Raw genomic sequence first — 23,865 nt, 5'->3', positions numbered from 1 at the left:
ATTTTTATGTGTCACGTTTCAAAGTGGGAAGTACTGGAAAATTACACCTGATGGCTTGCAGCCACTTCACAATGAAACCATTAAAGATTCCAAGCTTGAGAAAATCAGGAGATGCTGGAAATCCAAAGCAACACATACACAATGCTGGAGGAATTCAGCAGGCCAGGCAGCATCTATAGGAAAGAGTAAATAGTTGACGTTTCAAGCTGAAACCCTTCTTCAGGACTGGAAAGAAAGGGGAGAAGTCAGAGTAAAAAGGTGTGGGGAGGAGCGGAAGTAGTACAAGGTGGTAGGTGATAGGTGAAACCAGGAAAGGGGAGGGCGAGTAAAGAGCTTGGAAGCTGATTACTGAAAGAGATAAAGGTCTGGAGAAGGGTTAATCTGATGGGGGAGGGCAGAAGACCATTGAAGAAAGGGAAGGGGGAGGAGCACCACAGGGAGGTGATGGGCAGGTAAGAAGAGAAGACGTGAAAAGGAAACAAGAATTGGCAATGGTGAAGTGGGAGGGAGGAAGTAAGTACAGAAAGTTCAAGAAATCGATGTTAATGTCATCAGTTTGGAGGCCTCCCAGATGGCATATAAGGTGTTGCTCCTCCAACCTGAGTGTGGCCTCATTGTGCAGTAGAGGAGGCCATGGACTGACATGTCAGAATGGGAATGGCAAGTAGAACTAAAATGTTTCTTTGAAGATTCTTTAAGAAGGCCCTTGTTCACATAAGAAGCAACATTCCTCAGATGCACTGAGATCCTTGTACATCTTGTCGGCAATGATACTTTTCTGAACTAGCTGCTGTACCTTTTTAATCACTGACAGAGCATTACTGGATCACCCATCTTGGCATCTTTTCCCCCGGGGGGGGGGGGGGCAATGGCTAATACCAGAGGACAGCCATTTAATGTGAGTGAAGGAAACTCAGGGAAGTTGTAAGAGATAGTTGTTTTTTTTAAACAGAGAGTGCATGGTTCCTGGAGCTCACCGCTAGGCTAGTGATAGAGGCTGACACAACAGAGACAATTAAGAGACCCTTATTTCGGCACAGGGACATAAAAAAAATGGAAGGTTATGGATTGTGTAGGAAGGAAGGGCTAGATTGATTGTAGAGTAGGTTTATTGCTTCAACAGGGGGGCTGGATTAGGTGGGAGTAGCCGACAGACCTCATATCTCAGTTAGACAGAGATATGCCTGTCCTAACATGCGAAGTCAGCTCCAGCAGACTGGGAAGACAAATCCAACAGTGAGATCCATAGGCCAGGAAGGAGGTTCTGCAATGCTCTGTGAAGATCGAAGAGTGTGACATGGTCATCCACTGCAACCAAGGAAGACCCCAGTTGTGATGACTACTCATACTACTGGACCCAGATTTCAGAGGTCAAGACAGTGGAACTGCACCTATGCAATGGCTTGTCCATTTTAAATACTCTCCCACCCAGGTTTCACACTGGCATCGTCTGATACAATGGACATCCAAATCAATCAGGTTTATATATCGTGAGCAGAAGGGTCCATCCTCTGCTGAACTGTTCTAGGTTCTGTAGTAAAACAATTTTCTTAAAGAACCAAAATTGGTTTAGATCCTGTTGTGCATACTATTTTTATGAATTACTATAAATTGCACATTGCACATTTAGACGGAGACATAACAAAGATTTTTACTCCTCATGTATTTGAAGGATGTAAGTAATAAAGTCAATTTCATTCAGATTCTTGCATTTTATTTGTACAGTGCTGTGTAAAAGTCTTAGGTACATATACAATATATTGCTAGGGTACCTAAGACTTTTGCACAGTACTGGAGTAATTTTTATGTATTGCACTGTACTGCTGCAAAAAAACCCCACAAATTTGATGACATGTGTGAGTGATTATAAGCCCGATTCTTATATGGGTCTCTATTGTGGGAAGTGAGCAGAGGGAGGGGAATCATGGTTGGGAAAAGGGGAAGGGAGAAAGGAGGGAAGCACCAGAGAAACATTCTCTAAAAATCAATAAACCAATTGTTTGGAATCAAATGACCTTGCCTGGAGTCTCAGGGCTGGGACGTCTGCACCAGTGCCATCCAGTTTCAGGCTGAGACCCTTCATAAATTACCTGGATTTCCAGCATCTGAAGATTTTCTTGTGTTTACTCTTTTCCATAGATGATGCCTAGCCTGCTGAGTTTCTCCAGTATTTTGTGTGTGTTGGTTGGATTACCAGCATCTGCAAATTTTCTTGTGCTTGTTTTTATTATTTTCCTTTTCTCAAATACCTACATTGTCATAGTTCTCTCTCACATTCCCAAACTCTTAATAATAGAGAAACTTCTGGACTTCAGTGCATCTTGCACTCTCACACTGCTGACAGCTGAGGTTTCTACCTTTCCAGTTTCAATCGCTGCAATGCCAAAACACTCTATTGATCTTCAACCAACTCTAGTCTCAAAAGAGCACTTCAGTCTAACTCATCAACCAAACTTTGAATCTCCTCTTAACATTTAGAGCACAAACCAACATCTATTCCTTTATATTTTCAAAGCCAAGTGTTTGAAGGTGCTATGACTGTTTTTCAATCAGATAAATAAACTCAGTCATTAGGCAATTTTTCTTAAAATTGCTGTGCTAAGAAAATTGAAAACTCTCAAGAAGTGTGTATGCTGCTTCTAGTTCTTGACATCTTACCTCAAAACAGTAATCTTGCCCCAGAATGCTGCTGTGTACAGATTTAATTGTCACTTCTTCCTCCATACTGAGATCCAGTGCCTCTACCGCACTACTGGGACTGAGCAAAGACTCGTGAGAACGTGATTCTTTCAACCTCGGCATCAGACGTGATCTGCAAGAAATACCAAACAAAACGCACATCACAAATAAAGTCTCTCTCATAAATGTTGCGAAACAAATGTAGTGATTGTACATTAATTACCAACCAACAAATTTCCCTAGTGTGGATTCAGATAAAATCTGGAGACACAAGTGACTGCAAATGCAGGAATCTGGAGCAAAAAGAAACTGCAGGAGCAACTTGAGTACTAGACCTGGTCTCAGCCTGTAATAAACTGCTTATTCCCCTCCATATACGCAGTCTCACTTGCTTACTTCCTTCAGCATTTTGTGTGTGCTGCTTAAGATTTCCAGAATCTGCAGAAGCTATTAAAATTCGTAAGCTCAGCCATCTCCATCATGGGCACTAGCCTCCCCAGCAGCTAGAACATCTTCAAGGAATGATGCCTCAAAAAGCCGATGTCCATCATTAAGGAGCTCAATCATCCAGGACATGCCTTCTTCACATGCAACCATCAAGACAAGAAGAAGGTACAGAAGCCTGAAGGTACACACTCACAATAATTCAGGAACAGCTTCTTCCCTTCTGACACCTGATTTCCGAATGGACATTCAGCCCATTAATAGTACCTCACTACTTTTTTTGCATAACTTATTTAATATACATACACACACACACTTGCTGTAATTTACTGTTATATTACGTATTTTCAATGTACTGCTGCTTCATAACAACCAATTTCACCAGATACCAATGATATTAAACCTGATTCTGATTCTGCTGTGGTTATGATTTGCTGGAGGACCTTAGGGGGTTGAGCGGCGACCGTGATGGGAGAAGAAACTGTCAGCATTTCAGGTTGAGATCCTGCAACAGGACTGAGATGGGAGGGGCAAGATAACCAGGATACTGGTGGGAGGGTGAAGGTGAGACAGGGGCTAGTACATCGCAGGTGGACCGAGGAGGAGTGAGGAATGATGGACAGAAGGAGCCAGGTGAGGGAGGGTGAGTGGTATAGTTGGGTGATAAGCAAATGAGTGATAAATTGAAGCAGGCAAGGTGGGGAAAAAGGGGGAAAGAGAAGCAGGTGGAGGGAGGAGGATGAAGGTGGAGGCAGAGGCTGAAGGATGATAAGCAGGGACACAAAGGCTACAGGAGCTGGAATCTGATAAGGAAAGAAGGTGATAATGGGAACTTTGATTTCTTTTCCCTGACTGTTCTATCTATGGCTGTCCTCTAAAAGAGCACAATATATATTTAAGTACTGACACTTTGCCATGAATATTAAGAGGCCGTTAAGTCCGTGTTGAAACAACTAAAAGGATACTTTGATGGCCCTTGGCTTGATAAAGAAAGTGAGATCATCCAGAACTCCTACGTGCCTGCAAGAATAGGAATCTCAGGGAAGTAGATGGTGACATATTATGTACTTTGATCAAAAATTTATTCTGCATTCCTTGTCGTAATGTTCACTGCTGGGAATGGCCGGTGAGGGAACAAGAGAGGTCTCAGCTGTAATAGCTTCTCATGCTCAAACCGCTCTGATGATCTTTGTAAATGCATTGTAAATTTGGAATGCCATTTCCAATTTATTATGCAAAATATTTTTAATAGTGAATAAGGCAATTCTGCGTAGGATGTAGTTGTAAATTCACAAGTGGAATGATAAGACAAATGAAACTGATTCAAAGTGAAGCTCCATTCTTGTACACTGTAGTACTGTCTGATTCAAACACAAGATGATTATAATTAAAAGTAACACAGAATATGAAGGACGAATCTTGATGAGGCAACTATGCACATTATACTTATAGGTAATATTAAAATGGCTCAAGTCTACATATTAACTACAAATATGAAATGCAGAAACAAATATCACTGTGATGATTGTACGCTCTAATATCAATTGTTTGGTGACAATAAAGTAAAATTAAGTCTGCAGTTTTGGTCACCTATCTACAGGAAAGATGTAAATAGGGCTGAAATGGTACAGAGAAAATTTACAAGGATGCTATCGGGTCTGGGGGACCTCAGTTATAAGGGAAGATTGAATAGGTTAGGACTTTATTCCTTTTAACATAAAAGATTGAAGACAGATTTGTTAGAGGTGTACAAAATCATGACGGATATAGATAGGATAAATGCAAGCAGGCTTTTTCCACTGAGGTTGGGTGGCACTACAACTAGAGGTCGTGGGTCAAGGATGAAAGGTGAAAAGTTTTAAGGTGAACATGAGGGGAAATGTCCTCACTAAAAGGTTAATGAGAGGGTGGAACGAGCTGCCAGCATTAGTGGTCCATGCAAGCTCGATTTCAATGTTTAAGAGAAGTTCGGATAGGTAAATGGATGGTAGGGGTATGAAGGGCTATAGTCCCAGTGCTGGTCAATGTGAGTAGGCAGTTAAAATGGTTCAGCATGGATTAGATGGAGCAAAGGGCCTTTTTCTGTACTGTACTTTTCTATGACTCCAACTCTAACATGGCTTAAGTCCATATAATGCAGGGCAGCATGGATTGTATCCATGCATAGCTGTAGTGTATCGTAGCCAGCAATCACTGATCAGGGTTCAATTCCCATCGCTACCTATAAGGCGGTTATACTTTTTCTCCGTCATCCAGGTGCTCCAGTTTCCTCCACGTTCCAAAGATATAAGGTTAGGGTTAGGGAGTTATTGGCATGTTTTGTTGGCCCTGGAAGTGTGGCAGCACCTGCAGACTGCCCCCAACACATTCTCACAGATTTGACTTTATACAAATGTCACATTTCTCTGTATGCTTCAATATTTTGATGTGACAAATAAAGCTAACCTTTTCCCTTTTCTATAGCATATGGGTATTGCATTTCAGCAGATGTATACGAGCAAAGCTACAGCTACACAGAATACAGCTATTCCAGCAGAAAGCTCTGATTCTGATTCTGCTGTGGTTATGATTTGCTGGAGGACCTTAGGGGGCTTGAGCGGCGACTGTGATGGAGGGCAGAGCCAAACAAAATTAAGCTCTACTTGTAGTAGCCTGCTGTGTGGGCAAGCTAATTGGAAAGGTAGGGCAGAAGTTCCCTTCTTTTCCAGTCCTGAAGAAGGGTCTTAGACCGAACATCGACTGTTTATTTCTTTCTATAGCTGCTGCCCAGCCTGCTGAGTTCCTCTAGCATTTGTGTGTGTTGCTTTGGGTTTCCAGCACCTGCAGAATTTCTCTTGTTTCTTAGATGAAGATTTCCCTGTTAGATTCATAGTGCTGTTAAACATACACATGTACCACAGTGTTAAAACCTATGTCATCCTGTCCAATCAACAACACCCTTCACACAAAATTGCTTTTGTCAGAAAGTCTTGACAATTTAATCAATAAGTTGAAGTCCAATCTACACACAAATATTACGAACATAACTGGAAGGAATATACTGCAGATGGAGTGAATTAAAGAGCTGAGATCACATTTTCTATTTGAGATACTTAAAGGATCATTACGGTAGTTTCAGTGTGATTGATATAACTTGTTATTGGAAAAAAGATAATCATGTCTACATCCATCTTCACCGGAAAATGTTTTCCTTCTGAAAGCTCACTGTTTTGCCCAACTTGGCCTAACAGAAGAGTCTTGTGTCAAGCTGCTCAAGATTTCAACTGATAACTAAAGCACAACGCTGTTTGTTAATTTAATGAAGTGTCTCAGCTAACTGGGTTTGAAGCATCAGACAGATCCTATTCTGGATTCTGCAAACCCTCTGGCTTCTCTCTATATTCTATACAAGTTCTGTATTGCATCCACGACTTCAGGGGATGGTGACAGTCAATGACAACAATCTCCAAGGCAGCAAAGGAACATCACATTCACGGCTTCACAAACGATCCTGTTCCTCTCTCAGTTATGAGTCAAGGAAACAACTTTGGAAGCCTGAAAAGCAGGTCTCTGCTTGGTCTCTCAGAAAGGACTTAAATGTTCAGTGAAATGTTTAAAATAAATCTTTGAGTGACAAAGTAATCTTTTACTGTAAAACAAGGCACAATACTGAGACAAAGAGGTTAATATCAATAGAAAAGGAATTATGCCCAACCCAATCCATGCTTCATGGTCAGTACCCATTGCGCACTCATACTTACTGCGCCAAAAGTAAATTGGTCCAGAATTAACAGATCCAAAGTCTCACATCTGGACCATGCTACTAGCTTTTTAATCATAAACACAAGAGACTTTGCAGATACAGTCATAAAAAGTACAGCACAGAAACAGGCCAATCACCCTGTCTAGTCTGTGCAAAACTATTTGAACTGCCTACTCCCATGGACTTGCACCAGGACCATAGCCGCCCATCCCCTACCATCCATGTACCTATTCCAAACTTCTCTTAAATGTTGATGCTGGAAATATATTTATTTATTTTGTGATATGGCAAGGAGTAGGCCCTTCTGGCTCGTCAAATCACACTGCCCTAGCAACCCGACAAAACCAATTAACTCTAACCTAAACATGGGAAAATTTACAATGCCCAGTTAACCTACCTGATACATCTTTGGGCTCTGGGAGAAAACCAGGGGACCCAGACAAAGCCCATGCATTCTACGGAGAGGACATACAGAGACTCCTCACAGAGAATGTTGGAATTGAACTCTAAACTCCGGAACACCTTGCGTTGTAATAGCGTTGTGCTAACGGTTACACCATGGTGCCCCAGAGCAAATCGAGAGTAACAAACACAAAATGCTGGAGCAATGCAGCAGGCCAGGGAGCATCTATAGGGAGAAGCACTGTCGACGTTTCGGGCCTAACAAAGGGTCTCTGCCTGAAACGTTGACAGCGCTTCTCCTTATAGATGCTGCCTGGCCTTATGTGTTCCACCAGCATTTTGTGTGTGTTGTTGGGATAACTTGATATTATTTTTTATTTAAAACCCAACTACCTGATAAAATTGAAATTATGAATATTAACATTTTCCTGCATTTCGCAATTCAATCCAAGTTAGTAACCCCATTAAAGCAGATGGGCTACGTTAACACTTGGTGAAAAGTTAAAGGGACCAGGTACAGCATGAAGCCAGCCCAACTGAGGTCTGCCAAGCACTCAAGCGCCATCCACCAGCAGGAGATCAGATGTACTGACATCAGACTGCTAACACATATTTCTGATTTCCACAGCGCAATGCACCATGGAAAATCAAGATCTTTTTGAACCACGAAAAGGATCTCACCAGTTCTCTTCTGAACCATCAGCAGAAGGGAACTAGGTTTCTGATTGTTGCTGTAATGTATGTAACGTTACTTCCCATATTGATCATAATGTACAGAAAAAAAAGTTCATTTCTGAAAGTGAAGAAATCGTGCTTAAAGTAAGATAACACAAACTGCTTTACAGCACCAGCAATCACCGTTGAGAACTAGATCCCCCTCGCCGCTGTCTCTAAGGAACTTCTCTTGCGATGGTGTGAAGTTCTTCCTGGTACCCCTCAATTATCAGGCTCTTGAACCAAAGGGAATAACTTTACTTGGCCCATCATTGAAATGTTCCCATAAACAATGGACCTAGTTTCAAGGACTCTTCATCTCATGTTCTCAATATTTACTGTTTATTCATTATCATTCATTCTTTCTTTCTTTCTTGTATTTACACAGCTTGTTGGCGTTTTGTACACTGCTTGAATGTCCAAGTTGGTGCAGTATTTCATTGATTCTGTTATGGTTATTATGCTATAGACTTGTTGAGTATGCCCATAGAAATTGTATTAGGGTTGTATGTAGAGACATATATGTACTTTGATAATAAACTTACTTTGAACTTTGCTCCAGTTTCCTCCCACATTCCAAAGATGTGTGAGTGAGGTTAGTGAGTTGTGGGCATGCTAAGTTGCCACTGTAAATGTGGGAACTACCCAGCATAATCGTTGGTCGTCGATGTAAAATAACATGTTTTTGAGGAACATGTGACAAGTAAAGCCAATCTTTTAAAAAAATGGTGGTATGAACATTTCAATATTCTTCCCTTCTCAATGTTTTTCCCAACTAACTATATTAATGAATTAAACTGTAGTGTATTGCTTCTGCAGAAAGTATTAGCAATGCTGATGCTGACTTGGCTTGGGGCCAGCACATTAATACCTTTACAAAGAAGGCACAGCAGAGCCTTACTTTCTGAGAAGTTTGCGCAGATTCAGAGCGCCATCTAAAACTTTTAACAAAATTCTATAATGTACTGTGGAGAGTATTCTGATTGGTTGCATCACGGCCTGGTATGGACGGGCCTACAAAAAGTGGATTCAGCCCTGTTTATTCAAGGAAAAGGCCGTCAGACTTTTGAACACATCTGCAAGGAGCACTGCACAAGTCAGCAGCATCAAGGACCCCCACTACCCAGGCCATGCTCTCTTCGTGCTGCTGCCACCAGGAAGGAGGCACAGGAGTCTTAGGCCCCAAACCACTAGATTCAAGGACAGTTATTACCCTTCAACAATCAGATTCCTGAAGCAGGGTGGTTAACTTCACTCACTTGAACACTGATTCCACAACAAAAAGACTGACTTTCAAGGAACCCACAACTCATGTTCACAATATTTATGTACTTGTTTATTTATTATTAGTTTTTCTTCTTGTATTTGCACAGTTTGTCATCTTCTGCACATTGGTTGTTTGTCCATCTTTGTATGTAGTTCTTCATTGGGTCTATTGTGTTCCTTTGTATCTATTGCAGGGGTTCCTAATCTTCTTTCTAATCTCCCCAACCAACACATACTCCACTCTCCCCTCCTACCCCTCCTCACAGCCCCACACCCTGCTTTCATGACTACACTCCTCCCCCACCTGAAACCACCACGGTGAGCTTCACAGCTGAACAGGTGAGGAGACAGCTGAAACGTCTCCACCCAAGCAAGGCTGCAGGCCCGGATGGTGTCAGCCCCAGGGTGCTCAAAGCCTGTGCCCCCCAGCTATGTGGAGTACTTCACCATGTTTTCAACCTGAGCCTGAGTCTCCAGAGGGTTCCTGTGATGTGGAAGACATCCTGCCTCGTTCCTGTACCGAAGATGCCGCGCCCCAGTGGCTCCAATGACTACAGACCGGTGGCATTGACATCCCACATCATGAAGACCCTGGAGAGACTTGTTCTAGAGCAGCTCTGGCCTATGGTTAGGCCACACTTAAGACTCCCTCCAGTTCGCCTACCAGCCCTGACTAGGAGTTGAGGATGCCATCGTCTACCTGCTGAACCGTGTCTATGCCCACCTGGGCAAGTTGGAGAGCGCTGTGAGGGTCATGATTTTTTGACTTCTCCAGTGCGTTCAACACCATCCACCCTGCTCTGCTGGGTGAGAAGCTGATAGTGATGCAGGTGGAAGCTTCCCTGGTGTCATGGATTATTGATTACCTGACTGGCAGACCACAGTACTTGCACTTGCAACACTGTGTGTCAGACAGAGTGGTCAGCAGCACTGGGGCTCCACAGGGGACTGTCCTGTCTCCCTTTCTCTTCACCATCCACACCTCGGACTTCAACTACTGCACAGAGTCTTGCCATCTTCAGAAGTTTTCTGATGACTCTGCCATAGTTGGATGCATCAGCAAGGGAGATGAGGCTGAGTACAGGGCTACGGTGGGAAACTTTGTCACATGGTGTGAGCAGAATCATCTGCAGCTTAATGTGAAAAAGACTAAGGAGCTGGTGGTGGACCTGAGGAGGGCTAAGGCACCGGTGACCCCTATTTCCATCCAAGGGGTCAGTGTGGATATGGTGGAGGAATACAGATACCTAGGGACACGAATTGACAATAAACTGGACTGATCAAAGAACACTGAGGCTGTCTACAAGAAGGGTCAGAGCCGTCTCTACTTCCTGGGGAGACTGAGGTCCCTTAACATCTGCCGGACGATGCTGAGGATGTTCTACAAGCCTGTGGTGGCCAGTGCTATCATGTTTGTTGTTGTGTGCTGGGGCAGCAGGCTGAGGGTAGCAGACACCAACAGAATCAACAAACTCATTCGTAAGGTCTGTGACTTTGTGAGGGTGGAACTGGACTCTCTGACGGTGGTATCTGAAAAGAGGATGCTGTCCAAGTTGCATGCCATCTTGGACAATGTCTCCCATCCACTCCATAATGTACTGGTTAGGCACAGGAGTACGTTCAGCCAGAGACTCATTCCACCGAGATGTAACACTGAGCGTCATAGGAAGTCATTCCGGCCTGCGGCCATCAAACTTTACAACTCCTCCCTTGGAGTGTCAGACACCCTGGTGCTGGACTTATTTTCAAGATTCAAGATTCAAAAACTTTATTGCCATTCTAACCGTATATCAGCTCTGCAGGACAAAATGAGACAGTGTTTCCCAGGAGCAGTGCAATCATAACATAACAAACACAACACTAAATAATAAAAATAACAATAAATAGTAAAACACAACAACCACATGTCAGTTAAAAACAAGTTATAAGTGTCCAGTGCAAGTTAAAAGTGTCCAAAGCAGAGTCAGGTAGAGCAGCTATTTAGTAGTCTGACTGCCTGTGGGAGGAAGATGTTTAGTAGCTTTGTGGTTTTAGTTTTGATGCTCCTGTAATGTTTACCTGATGGCAGAAGAACAAACAGTTCATGGAGAAGGTGTGAGGGGTCTTTAATGATGTACCGTGTCTTCTGGAGGCATCGACTCTGAAAGAGGTCTTGGACAGAAGGTAGGGAGACCCCAATAACCTTCTCTGTTCCCCTAACCACCCTCTGCAAGGCTTTTTTGTTGGCAGCACTGCAGCTGGAGTACCAGGTTGTGATGCAAAAGGTCAGCACGCTCTCAACCTCTTCTCTGTAGAATGTAGTTAAGATGTTAGTGGAGAGTGATGCTTGTTTAAGCTTCCTCAAAAAGTGCAATCTCTGCCGGGCTCATTTCACAATCCCAGTGATGTTCCTGTACCAGGTAAGATTGTCCGAGATCTACACCCCAAGGAACTTGATGTTTTCCCCTCTCTCCACTGTGGAGCCGCTGATGCTGAGGGGTGTGTGCTCAGGCTGAGGCCGTCTGAAATCGACGATCATCTCCTTGGTTTTGGTGACATTAAGCATCAAGTTGTTGTCACTGCACCAGCTCTCTAGGTGTTTGACCTCTTCCCTGTACATTGTTTCATCACTTTTGCTGATGAGCCCCACCACTGTGGAATTATTTCCACTTGGAATAATTTCACATATTATTATTTAATTATTAGTGGTTTTATATTGCTATATTTCTACACTATTCTTGGTTGGTGCAACTGTAACGAAACCCAATTTCCCTCGGGATCAATAAAGTCTGTCTGTCTGTTTATGCCATGAACCAACACCATTAAGCAAGGGTCTGTGGACCTCAAAATGGGAACCCCCGATCTATTTTGAACATGCGCAAGAAATGAACCTCAGGGTAGTATATGATGACATGTATATACTTTGACAATAAATTTACTTTAAACTTTGAATTTAAATATAACCTCAAAACATTGTCTTTTGAAATACTTCCATGCATATATTAGATACTAGGGTGAAATTTTGTCACTCCCTTTCGTCAACCCTTTGCTCTACAAGTTGGTCTCAAAGTCATGTCATTGTTGCTGCTAATGGAAAGAAAATCAACTCACTGTGAGTCGATCAATGAGTTGAAAAACCCATTTCACTAAATGCACTCCAAGCTGGGATAATCCTTTTCATGCACTTTGCCGTAAGTGTTTTCTTGCAAAAAAAAGGAAGGTGCAAGGATACGCACACTGTGATTATATTTATTATCTACAGATTAATTTAATTGTATAGACCTAAGTATAAAAGATTAATCCCCCTAAGAGGCAAAATGGATTGACAATGGAGCTCATTTCTTTAAGCAAGGACGAGCTTTGTTTATTATTCACAGAAGTACTCATGTGAATACTGCCTCAGCTACCATAACAAAAGGTGGGCAAGTCTTTGTGTGGGGTTCAATATTTTACTGGCAGATTCGCCAAACCAAATAGCTACTATTTTGGCATTGCAAATCCAAAGCTAAATGGATTTCATGAAAAACTTATCAACAGTACACAGAACTGAATGTCATTTTAGCACTATATTTTAAAGAGCTGTCATTATCATATGAAAACATGCCTGCTCTTCAATTGGAAGCTAATCAGCTCCAATTTCTAGGGTTGCCATCAACTTCGGATCCTTTTTATGTACACAGATCTTGATCTCTTCTGATATGAAATACCAGCCATTTCTCCAAAAGCACTTGGGCCAACAAATAGGTTACCGCCCAAGTAAAATTGCCATAACATTCCAGCTGGCAATGATTAAATCCTGTTTTCATTTGTAAAATGTGTTTCCCAGCATTCTCCTTTAGACATGCATCTTTGCAGGGAACATCACACAGCAGAAATACTTATCTTTCCTGCTGTTCTCTATTGTAAAGATAGTAATTTTAAACAAAGAGGGTCAGCTAGCTAAAATATGTAATTGGAAACAGAACTGTAGCAGAATCAATCTTATTTGTCCCAGCACAGATCATCCAGTTAAAATTTTAGGTACAAGAAGTAACAGAATACATAAATGCAGTATATTTAATTGATAAATAGCTAAGTTTAAACTTCTTTCCAGTAATCCTTAAGCTATTATTCTAGAGCACAGACAATCTATTTAAATTCATTATTTGCTCACCCATTTCCCAAGATCCTTTATTTATATGCATTTTTTAAAAAACTTGATCAACAAAGCACCTAAAATTCCTAGACATTAACTTCACAAGATCTGGGTATCTTTATAAAATATAAACTTGTTTAACATCAAAGCCATTTAGTTGCTGGCAGTATCAATAATAGTATTTGCATGAAAAATGTGACATACTTACAGAAGCAGCATAGGGCTGTTGTTGCTGTCGCCTGTGGTTCAGATAATTACGTTCCAAAATAAAAGATAGGCAGTAAAAGGCCATGACTCCCAGCAGCTGAATAATGATAACTGCCTGCCCCTGCCTATATGGAAAAGTAATAATGCCCTAGCAATTCCAAGCCCAACCTTCTCAATGCAGGCAACCGAGAATGGAACAGTATAAGTAAACAGTTCAGCCGACAGTTTGACTGGCTTCTCTGCACACAGTCAAGCAGTCCAACTCAAAGCAAATGTTCACGTTTGTTCAGCTTCCAGCCTGCGCTACCTCAGCCTGACGAATCTTCCTGTCCCACTTCCCCCACTCTCCATATTCCTGGAAGGAAACTGGACCAGCTTAAAAACAACTTACTGGGGAAAAAAACTGTGTAAACAATCTTGCGTAATGACACTAAAATATTTTTGTTCCAACTGCACGGCCAAATAATTTTGTCAGCTTGCACTGAAATGAATAGTTTAACTACATCATTCAACTTCCAGTTTGCACTCTTTCTGAACAGAAACTCCATCTGCAGAATAGACTGCCGTTGCCATCAGGAAGGTGGTACAGGAGCCTCAGGACCCAGTGTCAGGTTCAGGAGCAGTTACTACCCCTCAGCCACCAGGCTCCTGAACCAAAGGGGATATTTTCACTTGCCCCATCATTGAAATGTTCCCACAACCAATGGACTCACTTTCAAGGACTTTTCATCTCATGTTCTCAGTATTTATTGCTTATTTATTATTATTCTTTCTTTCCTACTGTATTTGCACAGTTTGTTATCTTCTGCACTCTGGTTAAACGCCCAAGTTGGGCAGTCTTTGACTAATTCTATTATGGTTATTATTCTCTAGATTCATTGAGTACGGCCACAAGAAAATGAATCTCAGGGTTGTATATGGTGACATGTATGTACTTTGACAATAAATTTATATTGAATTTTGATCTCATTTTCTCTCATCTTTTGTTGCCTTGTTTGTAATAAGCAAATAAGCACCAGAATGTGTGGTGACAATTGCGGGCAGCCCCCCCCCCCATCACATCCTTGGGCGTGCTGGTTGCCAACGCTAACAATGCATTTCACTGCATGTTTCAATATATATGTGATAATTCTGAATATACGATTTATTTTGGTTTAAGAATGAGAATAGATTTTATTTTCACGTACTGCGACATAATGTTGCCACTTGTAAATATAGGCAAGATGTCTCGTAATAGAGCTCAAGCCGAGCACGCCACTTCGTGTTTGGGACAGGGAGGATGCAGCTGTGCACACGCAATTCCCCACATTGTGATCGACAGGCAGGAAGAGAAGCAATGCTGTTCCAAAAGGAACAATGATCTGGACTTGCTTTGTGTTCAGATCTCAGTAATTGGTAACAGAACTGTATCAGTCATACAGGAATGCAATTTGACTCTAGATACTGACGTGGTTAGGAGCGGGGGGAAGGGGTGTATTAGGAAGATGGAGAAAGGAGAAAAGATCTTTGAGCCAGTGTTAGGCAAAAATTTCCACTGAATCTCACCCCACCATTCATTCTTTTGTTATTCACAATTTAGCTGTTCCTAGGCTTTCCTGGTCACCTTCACTCTGTTAATCATTGAAAACAGTTTCTTGTATCTTAATTTAAAGAGATACAGTAAATATTTAAAGATTAACTTTATTTGTCACATGTAAAATGTGTTGTTTGAGTTAACGACCAACACAGTCCGAGGATATGCTGGAGCAGCCTGCAAGTGTCACCGTGCTTCTGGCACCAACGTAGTGTGCCCACAACTTACTAACCAGTACATCTTCAGAATATGGGAGAAAATCCACACAGTCACAAACTCCTTACAGACAGCAGCAGGAATCAATCCCCGATTACTGGCACTGTAGAGCATTACACTAACCGTGCCACCCCAAGTCTTGCACTAGCTTCTGGGAAACAATCTCATGGCTCCACTCCAAGGGCACTTCAAGTTTATAGTTCTCATCCCCATGCTCCAATGGGCTTGCCTAACTCTGCCCAATAACCCATTGATAATTCTTTCAATCCTTCAAATGCAGTCTTCTCATACAATACAGAAATCTACAGCATATTACAGTCCCTTCAGCCCACAATGTTGAGCCGACCATGAAACTACCTAGAATTTCTCCAGTGCGTACCCCTCTATTTTTCTAAGCTCCATGTACCTATCTAAGAGTCCCTTAAAAACCCTATTGTTTCCGTCTCCACCACTGTCGCTGGCAGTGCATTCCATGCACCCACCACTCTCTGTGTGAAAAAGTTACCCCTGTCTTCCCCTCTGTACCTACTTCCAAGCACCTTAAAACTATGCCCCCCCCATGTTAGTCATTTCAGCCTAGGGAAAAAGCCTTTGGCTATCTACATGATCAATGTTTCTCATCATCTTATACACCTCTATTAGGTCGTCTTTCATCCTCTGTCGCTCCAAGGAGAAAAGGCCAAGATCACTCAACCTATTCTCATAAGGCATGCTCTCCAATCCAGGCAACTTCCTCATAAATCTCCTCTGCACCCTTTCTACAGTATCCACACTCTTCCTCCATGCCATCTTTTCTTTTTCAGCTGTACAAATGCAAACATTCAGTGAGAAACAGACTGGTATTGTTTACTCTCAGGACACTGAGATTCAAACTCCACATTAAATTCCTTCCATTCAGGTACTTCTTAAAACCTCCCCTTTTCAATATGAAATCTTTATTTGTCACATGTACATCGAAACATTCAGTGAAATGCATTATTTATGTCAGCAATCAACATAGCCCTGAGATGTGCTAGGGGCATCCGGCAAGTACTCCCATGCTTCTGGACCAACATATCATGCTCATAACTTTCTAGCCCTAACCGCATGCCTTTGGAAACCACGCAGTCATGGAGGGAATGTACAAACTCTTTACACATAGCAGCAGGAATTGAATCCCAATCAGTGATAACAGGCCACTACACTGTAGATGTTCAGTCATCCTCTCCGATTTTGTCTACCGAAGTTTGAGCATTTGTTTATACATTGGTAGTAAGAATAGAGAACACCATTTATTATGTCTCCACTGTGTTCACACAATGCCAGAAAATACAGATTAGCCATACAATGAGTCAAAGAAGTTCCCTGACTATAAAGAGTTCAGAAGTTCAACATGTACAAGCAAACAACTTTCTAAATATATATTTCTCAAATAGAATGAAGAAAGGTCTTTTTTGGATAAGTTACCAACAGTTAGACTATCTGATCTATGAGGATTTGAATAGTTAATAGCCAGAATGGAAACTAGTAGCTTTCTTAATGAGGGATATATGAAATAAATGGGAGAATCAAAAATAATACACACAAATTGACCATTAAGCTTCTGTGGTATCTTACAACCAGCTAAATGATTTATTTACTAAAAGCAGTCCATATACAATTACATGCAAATTCTTCAAGAAACTCATCAACAAAAGGGTGAATGCTATAAATATACTTTGGTATATCCATCAATTACAGGAAGATAATATTTGGATTAAAATTGTATAAAAGAATGAGGCATTTGAATATGGGATGAAATTACACAAAAAAACACAATCACGAATTACAATCCCCATAAATTGTGTCAATGTTAACAAAGAAAAATACTAATATTTTTCATCCTACAAAATTATTTAGAAGATAATGTTCTCAATTTTGTCACTTATTGAAAACAGATGGTCTCATCTGCATAGCAAACACAAAGCCTCATAGGATATTTCAGTTTTACACATAAATCAAAACAGAATTCTGTGGGTATCGTGAAAGCAACACAGGTACCAGACTATGCAAGTGGCATTCATATCAAATTCTAAAACTAAATCAAATGGAGTCACAGTTAGCACAGAAATACATTAGTGGTTACTTTAAAGTACACCTACTCATTAATTCAAATCTCTAAACAGCCAGTAATGTCGTAACATCTCAATGCAGACGTGGTCAAGAGGTTCAGGCCAAACATCAGAAAGGGAAGACGTGTGATCTAAGTGATTTTGACTTAGATTGTTGGTGCCAGATGGGGTGGTTTGAGTACCTCAGAAACTGCTGACCTCCTGGAGTTTTCACACACAATAGCCTCTTGAGCAGGGGTTCCCAACCTTATTTATGCCATGTATGCCTACCATTAACTCAGGGGTCTGTGGATCCCAGGTTAAGAACCCTTTCTAGAATGGTGCGAAAACCAAAAACACATTTAGTGAACTGTAATTCTGTGGATGTGAATGCCTTGTTAACGAGAGAGGTCAGAGGAAAATGGCCAGACTGTATCAAGCTGACAGGAAGACAACAGTAACTCAAATAACAAGGTGTTACAAAGGTGGTGTGCAGAAGAACATCTCTAACTGCACAACACTTTGAACCTTAAAGTAGGTAAGCTACAGCAGCAGAAAACCACGAACATACACTCAATGGCTACTTTATTAGCAACCTGTTGTACTCAATAAAATGGCCACAATGTCGGATTTTTAGTACAACTCACCCATGGCAACTAAGATGTCTGGTTTTAAAACTTATAGCGAGAATTCTTCCACTCCAGATGGAAATATGAAGTGGGTAATGAAAATTGTAATAAAAAAGCTTGAGTAATCCACTGGATATTTATATAAATGGATAAGCTGAACTTGTCAATTATACTTCCTAATTGGCATCGTGAAGACTCATCCTCTTCATAGCAAAATGAAGCTTGATAAATACACACTTGTAATTATCTTGTGCACTATTGCTACAGAAACATCTCTTTACTCACTTAGAATTACAATACTGCTCACAGTACATATGCAACCATTTTTAGAAATATTTAAAATGAACTCCTCTGTGAATGATGTAGTTTTTGTCATGTCGATGCTGCAGCCAGATTTAACATTATATTATCAAATGATTCCTCCTTCAAGTGGAATAAAAGGGGAAGTGACCGTAAACAGACCGTTGTATCTGGATGTTGGTTAACACAGAGATGCTGTGAAGCTACAGTCTGGCTATCTGATTAGAGTCCATCAGAAACTGATCACAATAGGTAAATGTATTCAAATTAAACACGCGTGATTGTGCAATGCCTGGCTTGTTCAACGTGTGATCCGGGTCAAGATGATTTGCTTAATATTACTGCATTATACCTATTGCTCTTGATTATTAGTGATGTATATTTATTTTTGGTTCTTTTAAAGTTAGGTTAACTCCAGAATTGTTCACAAGCTCAGTTAGGTTCAGATTGGACATGATCAAGTCAGGTTTAAATTTTACACCCAAACATGTTCAGAACTAGCAACAGCAGTGAGTGAAACTTATTATTCTATTTGTGGCCAATTGATTTTTGAACCAAACAAGAAGCAAAGGATATATATGATATACACAAGTAACAATGCTTTTCCTCCCAGTGGTCTGGTCTTTCAACAAATAAACTTAATCATATCAACAGAGGAAATGGCAAGACCCAGATCTGGGAACTGCAAAAATAATGAACACCAATTGCAAACTGAATTAAATATAAGGAACTACATTCTTATTTCAGAGGGATATGTATTCAAACGGTTCAATTTTTGAACTGAAGGAAGCCTGTCTCTTGATTATAAACATAGGTTCATATATAAACATATAAACATCAGTTCTGACTTCAAGCGCAGTCCCTTAATATAGAGCAACCAATTTACTCCAAGATATCAGAAGGATAATGACATTTAAGGGGAATATTTTCCAGTGTCATGTGGCATCCTCCTTCTTATATAAAATAAACTCATGCAAGGATCTGATAACATTGTTTTGTCATCCTGTTGTTTTTTACTAACTTGCAGTGTGCCGAAAAGGCAAGGTCCTGCACCTTTACTAGGATGCTGGGGAGGACCATTGATAGGAAACAAACCCATACAGTTTTCAAAAATTTCATTGAAAGTACTCCATGCAGAGACCAACCTAAGCATCCTAGACAGACCACTGACAGAGTTGAGGCAATCATCTTTAGTACATTTGATTTGGGTGTTCCCACTTCTTACACAGTTAAAATCCCATCACCTTGGGTTCCTAAAAACTCTTACACAAAGATACAATGCACTTAGATGTCATAATTCCCTCCATAAAATTAAAAAAGGTATTTCTCCCCACTCATTGAGCCTTTATTTTAATTTACTGTCATGTATAGCATAATACTGGACAGCATTCATCACAGGTTATTAAAATATGGAAATATATTATTCCATCTGAGAGATACTATTGTCCTGTCACAACAATGGTAACTCATGGATGCCATTACTATAAACTGATGGTTACTCAGGTTAATACAGACCCCTTAGAACAGATATTGTTTAATCAGAGCAAGCGACATTATATATTCATATGCAGCTTTATATTAATTCAACATACTTTGCAAACTGTCAAGCGGGAAGTCACACATGCATAAAACTGTTTTTAATTTTCCTTGGCATAAATTACTAAGTAGCATGCAATTACATTTCACCGAATATATACGAGCTGAATTCTTTATTTGACCACGGCAATAAGAATAAGCCTCTCCCAGTTATGTTATAATTTCTATACATAGTTTTTTATAAAAAAACAGTTTGTTCCTTTTCTATGTTCTTGGTAGATAAGATATTTGATGATGACAATTAATTCCAGATCAGGTTGAGTATTGGATATACAGCACTATGCAGAAGTCTTAGGTACCCTAGATTTTTTTATAACAGATTTTGTTTTCGATGTTTATTTTCTGTTTTCTGCATTAATGCATCAGTAGAAAAGAGCAAATTTTAAATTTCCAAACATTCATTTTCCAAAAAAATTAAACGCTACAGAGAAACCTTTGTATTTTGCTAAAGAAAGTAACGTATTAAGTAATAGACCACTTTTCAAATAAAAGCTTGATTACTTTGTAGATATATAACCCAGTACGTGATTAAACAAAGATAATAGACATGTGCTAATGATCAATGACATAATGAGTTGAATGAACTAACCTGATTAACTGAAACAGAAACAGGTGTAGAGGGAATCAAACAACATCAAGAACAACCAAACTAAAAGGTGAGGGTGCGGCAGATGTGGCAGTTTAACCCTCAAATCATCAATTCTTGCAACATGGCAAGAGTGAGCAGAGCAACTAGACACGAGGTGGTCATCCTTCATCAGCAGGCTCTCTCCCATTTCACAGCCGACAGGAGTTTCAAGATATACTGTCCAAGCTCTTCCGAAGAAGCACAAAGAAACGGGCAAGGTTGAGTACCAGAAATGCAGTGGTCAGTCATGGATACTGAATGCAGCAGACAAGAGATGCATCAAACTGACTTCCCTTCTAAATCGGTAGAAGTCCAGCACTGTTATCAACTCTAAACTCACAAAAACCACTGGAACCCAAGTACATCTCTCTACAGTCTGGGGAAGGCTTGTCAGAAATGATCTTTATGGAAGAGTTGCTGCTTTAAAAAAAACATTCCTCTGAAACGGAAACGAGGCCAAGAGACTTACCTACGCACAAAAACACAAGGACTGGGGTGCTGAACAATGGCAGCAAGTACTCTGGACTGATGGTCAAAATTTGAAATTTTTGGCTCAAGCAGGAGGCAGTTTATCCATAGAAGAGCTGGACAGCGCTACATGGATGAGTGTCTGCAGCCAACAATGAAGCTAAATGCAAGTTCGCTGCACGTTTGGGGCTGCAGTTTGTTAAATGGAGTTGGTGACCTGGTCAGAATTAATAGAATCCTCAATGCTGAGAACTACAAGCAGATTCTCATCTATCACACAATTCCGTCAGGGAGGCGTCTGATTTGTCCCAACTTCCATCTGCAGCAGGACAAATGGCTCCTAACACATGGCCAAGGTCATAAAGAACTATTTTCAGTGAAAAGGACAAGAAGGAATTCTGCAACAGATGGTGTGGCCTCCACAGAGCCCTGATCCCAACATCTTGTGGCTGTCTGGGATCACCTGCAGAGACAGAAGCAAGCGAGACAGCCAAAGTCTGCAGAAGAACTGTGACAAGTTCTCCAAGATACGTGGAACAACCGACTAGCCGATTTTCTTATAAAACTGCACGACAGTGTACTGAAGAGAGTTGATGCAGTTTTAAAGGCAAAGGGTGCCTTTAAACAAATATTGATTTGATTTAGTTTTTACTGTTTACTGCGATTTATAGTAATTTTTTGACATATTTAGAAAATTTTCTTTTCATTATTTTTGAAAGCATCTTCACTGTACAGGATTTTTTTACATGTGCCTAAGACTTTTGCATAGTACTGTACGTGAACATGAAAAAAAATTAAACTTAATTAAGCATAAACTATTTTTGATTTTCATTCACATCTTAGATTTTTAAAGTAGACTTTGTAACTTGTAATACATCCTGTTTTATCCCTGGCTGATCATAAAATGTAATATTGCAACTTATGAAACATGCTCTTGCTGATATTTTCCTCCAGTTGTGATTCATAGGAAAAAGGAAAAGCTGAGGAACCAGACACTTGAACAGGCCTCTGATACTCAGACATCTGCGCAGCTCTGCTTCCCAACATGTGAACAATACCTGACTTGAAGCCAAGTACTACAATCAGCATGGAAGTAAGACTGACTGGTTATTATTCACTGATGTGCAGGGCATGTGAATGCATTTAGAATCAAGGGTCACAGGCACAGCAAGAGCATCAAGCAATAAAATAACAAACTGTTACTCAAGTTCATTCTTAATGGAGCTGTGTTGTATAACGTAGACAATTGTGGTCTTTCCATGACCATGACTGTTCTTGGCAATTTTTTTGTACAGAAGTGGTTTGCCATTGTTTCTTCTGAACAGCGTTCTTACAAGACAGTGACCCCAGCCATTATCAATACTCTTCAGTGATTGTCTGCCGGGTGTCAGTGGTTGTATAACCAGGATTTGTGATCTGTACTAGCTGCCCATATGATCATCTACTACCAACTCCCATGGTTTCATATGTCCCTGATCGGGGACTAAGCTGGTGCTGCACCTTGTCCAAGGGTGACTTCCAGGTTAGTGGAGGGAAGGAATGCCTTACTCCTCCCCTTTGCTGTAGATACATCTCCACTTTGCCACGCAACTCAAGTATATAGTCCAAATAAATACTACACAGCTCTATGCAATCTTTAGCCAGAGTACTGATGTGTACTGTGATTAACTGCAACTAATTCCCACAGGCTAACTAATACCAACTCAGAGCAGACTGTACAAAAACCACCTCTGCTGGCAACTTATAACAAGTTAACCTCTGTTCGGAATCTCACACACACAGAATTTCACATACACATATATAGAATTTTTAAAAATCTGTATGGAGTAGTTCTGATGTTGAAACAATCTTTTCAAACTACACCATCAAAACTTGGAAAACCAGAACACTGCAGATTTGGGAAATGGATGGTCTTGTTGGGTATGATATTGTGGCCATCACTGAATCATGACTGAAGGACAGTTGTAGTTGGGAGCTGAATGTCCAAGGTTACACAATGTATCAGAGGGATAGGAAGGTAGGCAGAGGTGTTCATATTAGAAAGATGTGACATAGGGTTGGAAGATGTTGAATCCTTGTAGGTTGAGCTAAGAAACTGCAAGGGTAGAAGTATCCTGATGGCAATTAAATACTGGACTCCAAACAGTAGCTAGGATGTGGACTACAAATTACAACAGAAAATAGAAAAGGCATGTCAAAAGGGCAATGATAATCATGGGAGATTTTAACATGTAGGTCAATAGGGAAAATCAGTTGGTAATGGATCCCAAGAGATTGAATTTGTTGAATGCCTACAAGATAGCTTTTTAGAGCAGTTTGTTGTTGAGTTCTCTAGGGGATCAGCTATACTGGATTGGGTGTTATGGAATGAACCGGAGGTGATTAGGGAGCTTAAAGTAAAGGAACTCTTAGGAAGTAGTGATCACAATATGATTGAGCTCAACTTGAAATTTGATAGGGAGAAAGTAAACTCTGGCATTGCAGTATTTCAGTGGAGTTAAGGAAATTACAGTGGTGTGAGAGACCAGTAGGCCAAAGTAAATTGGAAGGAGATGCTGGCTAGGATGACAGCAGAGCAGCAATGGCTAAGTTTCTGGGAAAAATGAGGAAGGTGCAAGATACATGTGGCTGAAAAGGGAAGTCAAAGCTAATGTAAAAGCAAACGAGAGAACATACAAAGCAAAAAAGAGTGGTAAGATAGAGGATTGGGAAGCTTTTAAAAACCTACAGAAGACAATAAGAGAATCATTGGGAGGGAAAAGATGAAATATGAAAGCAAGCTAGCAAACAATATTAAGGTGACTAGAAAAAGCTTTTT

General features: G+C 40.7%; 1 protein-coding gene across 7 annotated transcripts in view; it reads right to left on the bottom strand.

Moving 5' to 3' along the window:
- Positions 1-23,865, bottom strand: part of LOC132407402 (disabled homolog 2-interacting protein-like) — a 605,300-nt gene that overhangs the window by 122,262 nt on the left and 459,173 nt on the right. For 6 of the 7 annotated variants that reach the window (XM_059993828.1, XM_059993832.1, XM_059993831.1 and 3 more), the window contains one exon: positions 2,659-2,812. In XM_059993828.1, the coding sequence (XP_059849811.1) occupies positions 2,659-2,812 (154 nt within the window). Of the gene's footprint in view, positions 1-2,658; positions 2,813-13,569; positions 13,890-23,865 lie in introns of those variants that run through there. The other variant, XM_059993835.1, reaches the window with a different exon arrangement.

Source organism: Hypanus sabinus, chromosome 18, assembly GCF_030144855.1.
Source record: "Hypanus sabinus isolate sHypSab1 chromosome 18, sHypSab1.hap1, whole genome shotgun sequence".
Taxonomy (NCBI): Eukaryota; Metazoa; Chordata; class Chondrichthyes; order Myliobatiformes; family Dasyatidae; genus Hypanus; species Hypanus sabinus.
The sequence above is the reverse complement of the archived record's forward strand: the minus strand, read 5'-3'. Positions and strand labels throughout refer to the sequence as shown.